Source organism: Atractosteus spatula, chromosome 15, assembly GCF_055471065.1.
Source record: "Atractosteus spatula isolate fAtrSpa1 chromosome 15, fAtrSpa1.hap1, whole genome shotgun sequence".
NCBI classification, from domain to species: Eukaryota; Metazoa; Chordata; class Actinopteri; order Semionotiformes; family Lepisosteidae; genus Atractosteus; species Atractosteus spatula.
The window spans coordinates 12,902,671-12,917,491 of record NC_142720.1 but is presented as its reverse complement, the minus strand read 5'-3'; the positions used below and the strand labels follow the sequence as shown (position 1 = coordinate 12,917,491).

Here is a 14,821-nt window from a genome sequence, read left to right as displayed (position 1 = left end):
TAACCAGTTAGTTAAGCGCTCTATATAAAGTGTAATGCCCTTACACGCATTGCAGCTAAAATGGTTTGGAGAGCATGGAAAGTCCTTCACATTCATTCTATTTGACAAAGCTGTTCAATAAGATTTAAAGATTAAAAAAAAGTCTAAGTGACAGCGCAAGTGTTAATCCATAAACCCGGAGGAGGTGCTGCTGCTCTGGAAATTTAAGTTAATGACCTTTCTACAAAAACAGCTAATATCGTAGACTATACCTAATCATGCATTGTCTCCATTTATACACTGTAGATATTCCAATAACATTTTTTTTTCCAGTGGTCTTTTACAATTCCATTTTTGGAAAAACATCTCAAGGTGTTTTTCAAACAGATGAGCCGTTTCAATTGCTCTTGATCCCCTGACAGTCCAAGAGGCAATTTGAGAAATGGCAATCTGTAAAAAGCTTACTTTTACCAATGAATCTAAGTTTCTTTTATGTGTGGACATGGATGAAACATTTAAACCAATGTGTTATGCTCATGTAAAGCTTAAACGAAGAATAATGCAAGATTAAACATGTTTTAATACAATGCAAATTAAGACAAAGGTCCACCATTTTAAATCAAACTGATACCACACCAATAATAAAAAGCTGCAACCAAATAATGTTTTTGCTAAAAAAAAGGCAAACATTCTGATCTCAAAAGATTTATTAAATTAGTTAACAAGTACAGATCAACAGACTACATGTGTGACATTGGTCTGCAGGCTCACTACATGAAATCAAGGCCTTTTCTGTACGAAGGGCCAGGACGTTTTGACCTTTCTTGAATCCACAGAAGAGGACTTCATCGAGTGTTCAGCTGAAAAAGAATATTTCAGTTTGAGATTTTACTTATAACATAGTGCTTAAATACTCTGCACAATCTAATATAGACTGATTACTAAGATCTTAAAAAAACCTTTAACTGATCAACAATAAAAATAAAAAGTCATCAACAATATTTTACTGCACTTTATCCAAGTTAACTACAAGCAATGTCTTGAAATAACTATTTTAAGAAATCTCAATAACTTCACAGAAAAATTAAATATCAATCACATTATATAGTATTTCCATTACAGAAGTCGTCTGCCTAAATATTCAATATGGACACAAAACGAAACTGGCTATTTGTCAGAAACCTGTGATCAGTGCACTATAAACAAAACGCACAAATAAACAGTTAACAGTTTAAATGATAAAACAAAAAGTTTATAACTTACTGAAAAAGTGTTTAGTACATGTATCCATCTCTAGTAAATATCTGAATTTTTTTAGACTATAGGTCTTAGCATGACTGAAAGTAATATACAGCTTCTAGTTACATTATAAAGAATCACTGCTGAAGTGCTGCACTGATGGTGATTCAAGAGTTAGAAAGGCATCAATCAGCAAGTCAGGATGTGGCATCAGCTGGCCTGTTAAAATTAATTTTCCTTCTGAATCACATGTGCATCAAATTATTTTTCTTATTTAGAGTCTTCATCCCACATTTATCCCCCAACAAGCTTACAGTACTGGTCAGAGCAGGAGCTCTCGTACTAAGGACTCTTACCACGTCGTCAATCTTGAGAATACTGCGCACAGTTTCAGTGGCCAGAGTCAGGGCGCTGACTGACACCAGCAGAGGCTGCACCACCAGCTCCTCCAAGATGTTTGAAATCCCACCCTGTGGAAAAAACAGAGGACTCCCTCAATCAGACCTGCTAAAACTCTTGAGTTGCAAAAATAAACTCCTTCAGTACATTGTAAACAACATTTAAAACCAAAATCTTGTTCGTTATTTTTGTGGCACCTTTGCATGATGAAAAGTTACAGCCCGGTCCCCTTACACTTGAAGAAGGAAGCTTACCTTTCGGACATTGATGCCGGCTGTCTTCTCTCCCTGCGCGTGCCGATTCCTCAGCTCTGTGACAGTGGAGATAGGGTTGAGCCCGGCATTCTCTGCCAGCGTGGAGGGAATGACCTCCAGAGCATCGCCAAAAGCACGGACGCAGTAGGCCTCCATGCCACTCAGCGTGCGGGCATATTCAGCCAGGCGCAGAGCCAGCTCAATCTCTGGAGCTCCTCCCCCAGCAATCAAGGCCCTGTGAAGGGATGGCAGGGTAAGGTAAGGGTCCAACATTCAGGAGCTCATGCTCAAGGTGAAACAATTCATTAATAATTAAAAAAACTGCTTATATGATATACTAAATCTAGAAGCAGTTTATTCCATACAAGGCCACATATCAGTAATTTAGCCGTTAGTCAATAATTTTTTTCCCTTTTCCTATTTTTTATGTATGCTATTTTTACAGCATGCAGAATTATTAAACAACACTGCACTGGGTATTTTTTTAAAAAGTCACTTATTTGAAATGAAGTTCTTCACAACTTCGCCGGTCAATAAGGCGTCTGAAACAAACCCTTTTTCAAATTAGGGCACTCCAACCTTACTTCGGTGTAGAAAGCACCTACACTGAAATTCTAGCAATACCTTTTCTTCACTAGGCAGCGGATCACACAGAGGGCATCGTGGATGGAGCGCTCCGCTTCCTCAATCACAAGCTTGTTGGATCCACGCACCACAATGGTGACGGTTTTTCCGGGGCTTGCGCAGCCAGTAATCTGTGTAACAAATCATGTTAAGTCTCTTTGGTTCATCTAAAAAGCACATTTCTTCAAAAAGGATGCTGACATTCAAATGACTTACTTTGACAAGCTTGCCAGACCCATCCAAGCTCACTTCTTCAGCCAGCTCTGCAGAGCCCAGCATATCTGCCGTGAATTGGTCTATGTGGGCCACAGGTTTATTTCCAATAGTCTGCAATCACAAATATAAAATATATCTATGGTGGTGAAGAATTTCTTCAAAGAAAACAGTATAACTGTAGCAGACAAAATTTAGATCATAATTAACCATTTTCAGTTAAGAAATGCTAACGAGATGTTGCCATAAAATAAAATTTCTCTCTTTACCTTGCAGATGAATTCAATATCTTCTCTTTCAATATCTTTAACAACCATTATCTTCATCTTGTTTAGGAAATGAAGAGCCAAGTCACTCAGTGCATCCCTGGAATTATATTTTAAATTATTATTAATAATAAACTATTAATTCACAATACTTACAAGAAAAAAACAGAACAAAGCTGCAGTATAACAAGAATAATAAAAAATGGATTTATATTGCAAATGGATATGAACTTTACCTTAAAATAGATTTCTGAATGAGCAACACATTACATCCAGCCTTTTTGATTTGCTTCACCAAGTTGAGGATATAAGCTCTCTCCTCACGTAGCACTCTGTCCATTTGGGCATAGTCAGACACAACAATCTGATTATCCATCTAGTAGAAAAAAGCAGGTCAATGTCAGTACACCATCTGACTTCACAACTACACAGTCCTTCCACAACGCCAATTACTGTACTAGTGAAAAATTTAAACTTACATCCGTCTTTGGAGGAGATAAGCAGAATTGAATAAGACCGATCTTTGCCTTTTCGACCCGAGAGACACCAGAGTTTGCTACTTTCTGTGTAAGCACAAGTCCATCAACCAACTCACAGTCATCAATGGTTCCCCTGTAAATAAAAACTATATTAATTTCCATTCTCATTCAGAACTGGAACTACACATAGGTGTAAATTCACTGCAGTGCCACTTTCTTAATATTCATTTATGATAAGCATTCTCTTCTTAGTTTGTTGAATAGTGTAGGTTTTTCAATTACTTGTTACACCCATAGATGTATTTCCCCATCAAAAGCACGGCTACTGCAGTTTGTTAACTCACCCCAATTTCTTCACAATTTTAATGTCCTGGAGATCAACCCCCGTGGCTGTAGATGGATCAATCACCTTCATCACAGCATCAACACTCATTGGTGCCAGCAGACTGGAGTACTGGGACACAACCTGGGCAGGGATAAAACAAAAAAGATATTCAACTGAAATGTCCAGTGATTTAGACTATAAAAAAGTTACATGTCATCTTACACTTCAAAGGGCATTCCTAGTAGAAACTATTATGTGATGGCTGAACATTTTATAATTCCTTTATCGTAGAAGATTTTGAAATGATCTACCTTGGAGCACAGTGACGTAGTGGCACTGTTCAACAAAGACTCTCTGTCACTCAGTTCCACAGGCTGGCTCATGGCTGTTAGAACCTCAACTCCCTTCTCCACAGCTTTCTGGAAAGATTCCGAAATAATGGTAGGATGGATCCCTGCAACAAAATCACAGAAAATTCCTTAATAAAAATGGACAACACTTACCAGACACTTGTGGCAATGCAGACTAGTGATTAGAGCTCTGAACTGAGGATCAGAGAGCTGTGGAATCAAATTCCAGGTGGGATGTTATTGTACTCTGATGCAAGTCTAATCACATTATTTACTCCATAAATGCCTTAATGTACAAATGGGTATTCTCCTGGTTGTGGACTTATTCTAGTTGACTTATTCTGGTTAGAAGACTAAAAAAATATAACTGACTCCAAAAAAACAAAATGGAAATTCTTTACCTTTCTGAAGCAGTTTAGCACAAGCATCCAAAAGAGCACCTGCAATCACCACAACAGAAGTTGTCCCATCACCAGCTTCAATGTCCTGAGCTTTGGAGAGCTCCACCAACTGCAGTAAGGAAAGGAGTTTAGGTTAACTGCTGGCCATGAAGGCAACAGAAGCAATTTGATAAAGCAAGTGATATTACCAAAACTGATTTAGATCACCCTAAAGCAAATGCCTCTCTAAGTTCAGTTGCAGTTTGATATAAACAATTTCACACAGGGGAAAAAGGAACTCTATCAAGGCTGTTTTGGTCATATTGTCAGTGGTTTGTTTTTGTTATGCATTAATATTTAACTGCCAAATTTTTTGAGTGTTTTAAAATGTTACATGAAAATTTACACTACTGTTAAAAATACAATTGTTGTATTCAAGATAGTTACAATTTCTGTAAAATGGTGTTGCTTTGAGCTAAATACTTAAATCCACATATTTCTAACGGAATGAATTCATCATTAATGTACATGTACTTCTTAACAACCAATTAAAGTACATCAAGTCAGACTGTACTTACCATTTTAGCAGCTGGGTGAAGAACCTGCATTTGTTTGAGGATGGTGGCTCCATCATTGGTAATGGTTACATCACCCTTTCCATCTTGAATCTATAGGATCATTTGAAAAAACAGATCAGCATCAGTGGGAAAAAAAAATTAAGGTATGATTAAATTTGAGAAAAATACTCACCATTTTATCCATGCCCTTGGGCCCAAGGCTGGTTCTGATGGCATCTGCAACAGCTGTCGAACAAAACACGAACATCATTGTTGTGACACTGCACTATTAATGTATATACAGTACACACTATGCTCGAATGTCATACACGCAAGCTTTGCAGTGTTAAAGGGCTAATCATGTCGCAAAAAATAAAACAAACATCCCATTTCCACCAGTGAGCAGTGATATAATGTAGTCTCATTGTGGCAATATACATCTTAAGTGTGCGTTTACAACTTGTAAAATTAAAGGCACTGGCGATAAGGACAGTACGTATAAATCCAACCACAACTCATCATGCTCGCATGATCGCACGTCTTATTCCTTTCGCTATGAGATGCACACTGATGCCTAAAAACAGAAAGCCACAAAATCCTTAGTCGTTTAGGTGCGATGGCAAATCTGAACAGGGTCATTGAGATATAATCACTGATTCTCTCTTGCACTTCTGGTGTTTAGCACTTTTTCGGGACCTTAGTCTTACAGGAAAAAACTGCTCTCTCATGCTGTACATGAAGACACCATTTATGGACTACAATACAAGCACCGTCATCGTCACTCAGTCATAGCGTGGCCCTGCTTACAATACAGATTACATCTAAAAAAGCTCTTCTTCACGCAATACCTCCTCAACATTGACGAGCTACATTGCTATTCTACATTACAACTGACCCGAGTATATTCAAATGAGCATTTCATTCATTTCAAATCAAAGTGTATATAGGAAGAAGCTCCATTTAGCACCACAGCCATCTTCGCACGTCTTGACGGCCTCCTTCGGTCTCCAAGCCAAGCGATTCCAATAAAACCTCCGATAAAGAAACTGTCAAAAAGAAATATTTTACCTTTCCCTGCAGAGATGTTACTGAACCGAATCTGCGCTGGCTTGTCACGATCCACAAAGGCGCCTCCTTTGCTTTTACCACTGGAGTCTTTTAGTGCGGCGGCTTCGGGCATATTTTGTCCAAAGTGCTGTTAAAGTCTTCCAGAGAGAAATGGATCAGTTTTGAACCGAAATAACGATTCCTGAACTCGGATGGATTCAGATACGAACTCGTCGCTGAATGAATGTAAAACGTCAGTTTGCCAGCAACAGAACCTTCCAGACAAGCCGAGTGCGACAACTGAAGAGAAGGACCCTCCCCCGTTTTCCCGTCGCATGAATGTTGCGTCAAAGTGCTGCTTATGTATTTGCCGATTATATTTATAAACGTTTATTCCTTTAACTAAAATGTTAAGGTAAGTATATCCTGCTATTTCTATGAATAGGTTTATGTAAATGTTGTATTCCCATACTCTTCTTTGATTTAGTTTGTACTATATATTAGCCATAAAAGGTGCCATTGTGAGCGGGGTATTTTCGTTTCAAAGAGGGTGTGGCGCTTGAGTTCAGGGTAGCTTTCTCTGCACGCAGTGTTACGGAGGAAAAAAACCATCACATGTCATGTATCTACAAGCTGAAGAGTTTGCGGTTTTCATCTGATTCAGCCTGATCTTTAAATATTGACAAATGTGAATTATTTCACCTTAAAAGTCTGAATTAGGAACAATTGATAAAACTCCTGTAAAGAAAGTGGTTTGATATACCTGGGTATTTTAAGAAGAAAGGTGTAAATTGAATTTTACGCCCATTGTAAACTAAACGGGAAAAAAAGGTTTCTATCCTTAATCGCTATCTAGTACTTAGTGGGCATTTCTCTTTTTGTTTATGCTTCACTTTTACTGGATGTTCCTGAACATATTAGTGATGATTTTGACAAATTACTTTATAATTTTATCTGGAAGGATATACCCCGTTATTTAAAAAAAAACAACATATCGTTAAGTCCAAAAACCAAGGTTGTGTGAACCGTCTAGATTTTTACACCTCAAATATAACATCAACTTGATTAGAAATTTTAAAAACAAACATAGAACTTGATTATTATAGGTGATCACAACTTTCTCTTAAATTGTATTTTTTACATAAGTAAAATCCTAATAAAGATATCCAGCTTTCACAGGCAGATCTTATATATTAAATTTCAAGATAACAAAAATAATTTCTCACCACATATGTACTATATATGGAATTAAAAAGACATTAAGTACAAAAATAAAAGTATATTCTTGCAGACATGATGATAAGATTCGGTTAGTGGGACAATTGTTAAACAAAAACGGTAGATTCTTAACCTACCCTGGATTTTTGGTTAGATTCCAGTGATCCCTCTGGAATATGCCATGGTATTTAATGTTCCTGAGAAAGTGCTGAGTTTCATCAAAGGTAATCTTAACTCAGTATTGACCTTTCTTATTTCACAGTTAAGCTGTTCACACAAGGAATCTCTGTAAACTCTGCTTCATTCCTCCTTGTATATCCTTCTGGAATGCAATGTTTGGGAATACTGATTGGGAATTAATTTGTAAAACTCCTGATAGAATACTGCCTTACAAACAGGGTTAAAAAAACAACATTCAAAATGGTTCATATCCTGTTAAATTGACTATAAATTCAAACATGGACAAGATGTTTTATGTGTGTTCTGTAGGACTGGAAAAGAAACTGACAAATTTATTTGTTTCTTATGTATACATACAGAATTGTTCTGAAACTTTATCTTTAAGTATTTAAATGTGAAAGTTAGAATTAAGAAGTCACATGCCATTTTATATTTTGCAAGAAGTAACATGGAAAAGAACGTGTATTTATAATTAATCTGTAATTGATAATAGGTAGATATGACATCCACAAAACAAAATAGTCGAGCACAATGATCCATTATAATGGAAATCCGATTCTCCAAAAACGCAATTGGTATATGTAAAACTCTTAACCCACTGTAAATGATCATTACTAAATACAACATTCTGTTCTGAGTCTTTTTTGTTAAATTATTGTTTTGCATACTGTTTCTCCTTTACTTGTATTATCTGATGTCCAATTAAATTTGAGACAAAAATAAATCTGCATAGCCGCTCTGCTTGTCAAGAGGTACTGCACCGCAGCAACCATGAATTCATAACAAGAACCTAGAGTGAACTTTAGACAAAGAAGTGGATAATCCTCATTGCACCTGCTAGCGCCACCTAGCCAGGAGGTGTGAAACGCCTACCTTATGATAGTGTGTGACGTCTGTGCAATCGCAAATTTAATTCCTTGTATGGAATACAATTGTGAATAGTCGTAAATCGCACTTATAAGGACATAATCATGTACGTTATTGTCAATGTACGAGTTTAATGTAGACAGGGAAATATGTATATTGTGAATTAACGTAAAAGTGTCATTTGAACTTATCAGTTTAACTAGTAAGTGTTGTTTTACCAGAAAATGCCTACAAATCAAAATATACCAACTAATAAAATAGAACAATTACAGTCTTGTACAGTATAGCTACCTAATCATATGAGATGTTGGGATCTCATTCGATCTAAAGGAAAGGCTCTAATAGTACGTGAAAGGTTAATGGTATTGTAAAAGGGAAACGTGCTGCCCAAGGCTACGTTTTACAATTCATGATAAATGTTTGGTTCACTTGGAAATGTTATAAAATAATAATTTACTTGAGCACAAACAGTATATGTTGGTATACCAGTAAATTATACATTTCTAACCCCAAGTCTATTTCCATTATTTATACCTTCTGAAAAGGGCTATAGGGTAGTCTTGATGATGACTGTTAGGTTAGCACTATGTAATTCTGAGTAATTCTAGAATCTGAAACTCCCATGACTGCTTTCAAGTCTTTATCACATGCTGTGTTGTTGTTGTTGTTGTTGTTGTTGTTGTTACAGGTGTAATTAATGCCCATTGCTTGTTCTCTTTAGTATTAGACCCTGCCTATACTGGATTATTTTCAGGAGCACTGGAGGCCAATACAACTATACAGATAAAATTTGTGGACGGATTGTCATGTTACAGAGATGGAAACTTTGTCATTAAAACAGTGATGAAAAGACTTTATTCTATAAGGTTGCAGAGAATCGGAGACACATATAAGCACACTATATCAATGCATTTTTTATGTTTTGGAAGATAATATCTATTATGTTTCTATTTGCAAATAAAACCACTACATATTGCAAGGCGGTGCACATATCGTTGCTTGTAGAGCAAATACAGATAACTGCTTGTTGTGGACAAGGAACAGATGGCTCAGCAGGCAGTGACCAGTCAAACACCCTCATTTCAAGCTAATGGGGGAAAGATCAGGAGCTTTTTCAGGCTTTTTGTAAGGCAACTAAAGTTACATACTGTTGTGAATTACTATACGGTTATAAATAACAGTAAACATTTTCAGCCGGTCCCGACCGAAAATGGAAGGATTTCTAAAAGTTACGAGACACTGTTAGATGGACTGTAAAATCTGGAGTGCAAAACAGTGAATTGAGCGAGATGCGCAGTGCGGTTACTACGCACTCGTGTATTAGAAATACTGTACGGCTTCATGAAGCCGGCAGGAACACTGCCTCCTGCCTGTCGGATCACGTGACCTCGGTCACATGACCGGCTGCAAACATGGCAGAAGTGGACAGCTCGAAATCTCTGAATGGTCTGTTGAATGGGATCGCACAATACGTTTACTATAACAATTCTGAAATAACGGAGGAACTACTCAAAAATGAACTGTATCCAGACTTGTCGCAGGAGGAATTCCATGCTCTACACGAGAAAATGAAGGGCTTATTGAAGGTATCTATCTTGACTTGCGCTGCGAGCCCTGCTATTCAAGTCATTTAACTACCAGTACTTAAAAGAAAAAGGTATTTTGAAACGTTCCGGCATTTCTAGAGTCAGTTGGGCTTAGCAATAAAGTGCTGGAAACGCATGAATCTTTTTTGTAGAAGTGACACATGAAGGTGTTGAAAATAACTCTAGCCATATAAAGAACGACATTTAACAAACAACACATGGTGCTGGCTGTACTGAGTCACCCGATTTATTATTGAGTGCATGTGTGATTGTAATTAAAACTTAATTGTAAAGGGTAAATTGCTTGATCGCTGCTTAAAACTTTGACGTTTACAATGAGGATGCTCATAAAATAATACAGGTTCAGATCTGTCAAATGCCACGAATGTTCTTTATGCTCAGAATTGGAGTTTAGCGTCAACGGCCTGTTTATGGAAAATAAACCCATCTTCAAGTATCCGTTCCACCTACCCTCTTAATTACTGATATCTTTTTAATCAATCTTCTTGCTCGAGAAGGTCTGTACGGTTTGCGACTGTACCCGGTCTTTGGTTTCAAACATACTCAGTTGCACATGTGCTGTTGTGAGAAATCTCCGTCCAGTTGTGTCTCAGTGCGTATTCAGCAATGTTGCCTTAATTGTCTTTTAATAGGTGACCATTTAACGGTGCTGGCACATTTGGAAATCACTCTGTTCTGCAGGCGTGCAAGTTCTTACATACCTGAATGAGGGTAGGTTTGAACGGGTTCCAGGTTGATAGTAATTATAACCCCATCTTGCTTGTGAGGAGCTCAATTAAACTGCATTCAGTTTCTCAGCTATGGATCAGTTAGCCTAATGGATGAAGAGCCCAATTAGAAATCAGAAGAGACAGGAGCAGGGCTGAGAAATATTGCATTAGCTGAAGACAATGAAATGAGTTACTGCAATAAAGGTTTTAATTCTCCTGAGTTAAAAGCATCTATTACTGCCCTAAAACAGTTATTGGAGGACCATTACTGGAAGCTGGTCATTTGCTTTTTGCACAGTGCGGCTCTGTAAATTCAGTGCATGCACCTGATGAATTTTTAAGAGGAAAATCAATTATAAAGCCATTGAAAGAATAGGAGGCAATTGGTAGGAACTATTTTATTAACAAACTTAATTAGAAGAGACCCTAAAAGCAGGGCTTATTAGCTTCAGTTCCCTTCAATCATCTGCTTTATTGCAGAATTGTGCTACAACCAGGTCCTATGAAATTGACAGAAGAATGAATATATTAATTATTCATTACTAGGCGCTAAGATATTTATATTCCTTAATATATTTGTGGGATTTCCTGAAGTGATTGTTTTTGCTGGCTCGTTGTACACAAGAATGGTATGTAAACCACATACCGTATTCACGACCATAATGTGCTACCAAACCTAGTGTGCTTTAAACAAATTAAATAATGTGTGTGTGAAGCTTATGGTTATCCATGTTGGGCTTGTCATTAGCAGAGTGTAGTAATGATCATTTCCAGTGCATTTGTTGGTTCACTTTTATCCCAGACTATGGAGTGATCAATCAGGAGTTACATGGTGAATTGACACAGAAATCACATGTGTGTGTTATGAAGCAAACATAGCCAGTGAAAACCTACAGTATCATGAGAGGTGATATGGTAACTGGTCCCTAGGATTATTAGGATCAGGTAAAGAAGTAAAGTGGGAGAAGATACAGCAGGGCCATTTCATTATTGTACACTCAGCTCTCCTGGTCTCGGCTGATAAATGAGAAACAAAAGAACACCAGGTTCTAGTTTCTTTCAGGTTTGCTTTCATCCTGCAAGAGATCCATGATTTCACCCGTTTCCCTTGATAGCAAAGGCACAGGAATATAAGGCCTGCTTACATTTGACTTTGTATGTTTTCCAAGGCCAGTTACTGCCTGCCTGCCCTGCACTGGGCTGTGAAAAAGATCTGAAGCAGGCAGCACATGTAAAATCCCTCATAACTGGAAACCGTACTAATTGGTGAGAAGTGAGTTCCTTCCATGAAGCATTAGAAAGGCCCAAACTGGATTGCAATTTCTTTTGAACTCTGTGGCAAAATGTTGTTATAAGAAAATGCACAAATTGTGATTTAGTAGTATTGGTATGGTAACATCAGAGACATTAAAGTTGTTCTGGTTAGTATTAGTACTGAGTGAATGTGGTCAGGTGCCCAGATAGGTAGACAAAGATAGGTAGACAAAACGTCCATCCATTCATCAACAGGAGCCACTTATCCCTGATAAGGGCCCACACACACCAGAAAGGGGACAATTTAAAGACACCCTTTACCTTCACAATATGTCTTGAAAGATGAAATGAAACCTGGTTAAAACCCATGCAGACATGGGAAGGGAATACAGACTTCACACAGAAGGCTCCCCAGTCCAGAACTGATCCTGAGGTCAAAGGGTAGCCCTAACCATCAGGCCACTCCCTAGATCATAAAGTTTCTGCAGGTATGAAACATCTTTAATCTGATTCTATTCAGTTACATTTAACAGCACAATTAAAGCCTTGATCTATTTATTAATAATATATTATTTAAGTAATACTTAATATTTCCATTATTGTTTATTATAACAAAAAATAATAACTTCATTTTCAAGTGCATAACAGCAAAAATCTTAATCAAAATTACCAGGGAGGTGAGACAACGATTGCACCAGCAGGTCACATCCAGTCCTTCAGTATTGTCCTGTAGGCTGCACTGCTCAGATTTCCCTGCATGGGGCAGTGTTGTCTAACACAATAGTACATTTCTCAACACCTACATCTATATACTGCTTCTGTTAACTAAAATGGCAAGCAAGGATCAAAATTGTTGAGAAAGTTCTAAAAAGACTTATTTGTACACTGTAGTTTGTTTTAAACCACTTAACAGACATAAATCCAAAATAGGGTACAAAGAAACAATGTATGCTTACAAAGTAGGCTTATTATATTTGCAGTTCTTGTTTAATCTATTCTATTTAATTCAATTCAACTTTATTTGTCATTATACTTACACTGGTGCATAGTATAGTGAAAAGTGTTTCTCATTAGTCTCTCAGGTGCAGTATATAAATAGAACAGAAGACAAGACAATAGACAGTAACACAAAAACAATAACAGTGTAATCAAAAACTGTGCAAATAAGCAAACAGAGAAAAGTATACAACAGGACATAATATTGCAAAAGTAATTTGGGGAACAGTGCAAAAATAATACGGTGATTAATAAGTATTACAACTGGTACAGTTTTACTCTATGATCTATTGTCATAGAGTTTGTTTTATTTCTTCCAGCAGATATGCTTTTGCACAAAAGGGAACTCTTTGGACTTTCCTGTTTGGACTTTTAGTTCAGCATTGCAGGCTGTCCCTGCAATTGCAGGCGATGATGAGCTTCATTATACCCTAGGGGAAATTTGTTTTGCAGCACAACAATACAACAAACGCAACCATCCCCATCAAAGAGTTCAGGACAAACAGTACTTCTGGACAAACAGTATTTGGCTGGCAGTCTTGGTGTGCAACGCCTAAAGAATGTCTCTGCTACAGGGTACAGGACAACCTGAGAGCCGGAGTGGAAAGTTTTCAGGGCACTGTGTCAAATCTGGGCCAGAAGTCGACTGTAAAGCAGTGGTGCTTCGGATACGTCCTGGAGGGGCTCAGTAGTGAATGAATCCAGGCCGAAATTATTCCAACTACCAAACCACACAGTCCTGCTTCATTAACATGCACACGCTGTTCTCTGAGTCTTATCTGGATCAATTTTTGATTTATGTGAACGTGATATTAACACTGTAATACAACACAGCACTCACAGTGACGAACAGCTCCTGTTTCTTCACTTTAAAATGTTTTCAGTTTTAAGGCAAGACTGCGTCATCCTTAGAACATCAGAGGATATTCCTGAAGTGGAGCAAGAGTGCTCTTATATACAAAATATTATTAGCATATTAATAGTATTTTTTTTAAATTAGGAGTCTTAGTTTTTTACCTGACCTTACAAAAAGAGGATCTTAGTAAGTTTCCTAAGGGAATAAATAGGGAGAATATGGATTGGAAGCCATTGTTCTTCTCTGAAAACCTGTTATAAGCAAAATGCAAGGTGGTGTTCATGCCCAACATTCATTTCAAAAAAGCAGTTTAAAAATTAATTCTAATTCTGAGTTCTGTTCTGCTTGTGTTAGTTTTGTTTCTATAAGCATTGCTTTTTGGATTCGGAAAGCCTCAGCCCAAATGTCAGAGCCTCTGTCTTGTTTATATCAACCCTCCTCACACTCCAGTGATTTATGGTGGAATAGGGATATAAATACATGTATGTTTGCAAGTTGGGCAGCAATAAACTGTTGGATGGCCACAGCCGGTGCCCAAACAAGAAGCTGTGACCTGGGCCCCTGACCGTCTCCGCGTCGCCTTGTTTCAGACCATCGCCTCGGCCGACATGGACTTCACCCAGCTGGAGGCCTTCCTGACGGCCCACACCAAGAAACAGGGGGGCGTGAGCGGGGAGCAGGCGGCCGCCCTCTCCAGGTTCTGGAAGAACCACAAGCCGAAGATCCGGGACGGCCTGGTTCAGCAGAGCCGCTGGGAGAGCAGCCTGCGCGGCCTGAGCTGGAGGGCGGACCTGCAGACGCAGTCCCGTCACGCCGAGCGGATCGGCTCGCCCGTGGCCCTGGTGGAGCTGGAGCTGGGCCGGACTGGGCAGGTAGAATGCTTTCTGGTCACAGTTGCCATTTCTTTCCTTTCTTTGTCTTTTTTGGCTTCTGTTACTACTTACTAAGGTGGTGTGGTAGTTGGCCCTGCAGCTGCACTGCTGTTTGGTTTGTTTCCGGTTTGGGATCTTCTCCAGGGGTT

The 14,821-nt window shown here is 38.2% G+C and overlaps 2 protein-coding genes across 2 annotated transcripts in view; one reads left to right on the top strand and one right to left on the bottom strand.

Moving 5' to 3' along the window:
* Positions 1-668: 668 nt before the first annotated feature.
* cct4 (chaperonin containing TCP1, subunit 4 (delta)) lies at positions 669-6,655 on the bottom strand. The gene is made up of 14 exons (XM_088934350.1): positions 6,134-6,655; positions 5,259-5,311; positions 5,087-5,176; positions 4,530-4,638; positions 4,090-4,232; positions 3,798-3,919; positions 3,454-3,586; positions 3,211-3,350; positions 2,978-3,074; positions 2,712-2,822; positions 2,496-2,626; positions 1,872-2,106; positions 1,575-1,688; positions 669-839 (listed from the first exon to the last, which is right to left on the bottom strand). The coding sequence occupies exons 1-14, from the start codon at positions 6,243-6,245 to the stop codon at positions 825-827; spliced, it is 1,605 nt and encodes a 534-aa protein (XP_088790476.1). The 5' UTR covers positions 6,246-6,655; the 3' UTR covers positions 669-824.
* A 3,112-nt stretch (positions 6,656-9,767) lies between these two features.
* Positions 9,768-14,821, top strand: part of commd1 (copper metabolism domain containing 1) — a 36,929-nt gene continuing 31,875 nt past the window's right edge. Inside the window, exons 1-2 of the mRNA XM_088934397.1 lie at positions 9,768-9,963; positions 14,391-14,672. Coding sequence (XP_088790523.1) covers positions 9,790-9,963; positions 14,391-14,672 — 456 coding nt within the window. The 5' untranslated portion in view covers positions 9,768-9,789. The remainder of the gene's footprint in view (positions 9,964-14,390; positions 14,673-14,821) is intronic.

What these genes read in the sequence shown, in the direction of transcription:
- cct4 (XM_088934350.1), bottom strand. Translation starts at nt 6,245, where the DNA reads ATGCCCGAAGCCGCCGCACTAAAAGACTCCAGTGGTAAAAGCAAAGGA. An exon ending in CTACGTCACTGTGCTCCAAG is followed by an intron (nt 3,920 to 4,089) that starts GTAGATCATTTC and finishes ATCCCTGCCCAG; the next exon opens with GTTGTGTCCCAGTACTCCAG. An exon ending in ATTCAGAAATCTATTTTAAG is followed by an intron (nt 3,075 to 3,210) that starts GTAAAGTTCATA and finishes ATATAATTCCAG; the next exon opens with GGATGCACTGAGTGACTTGG.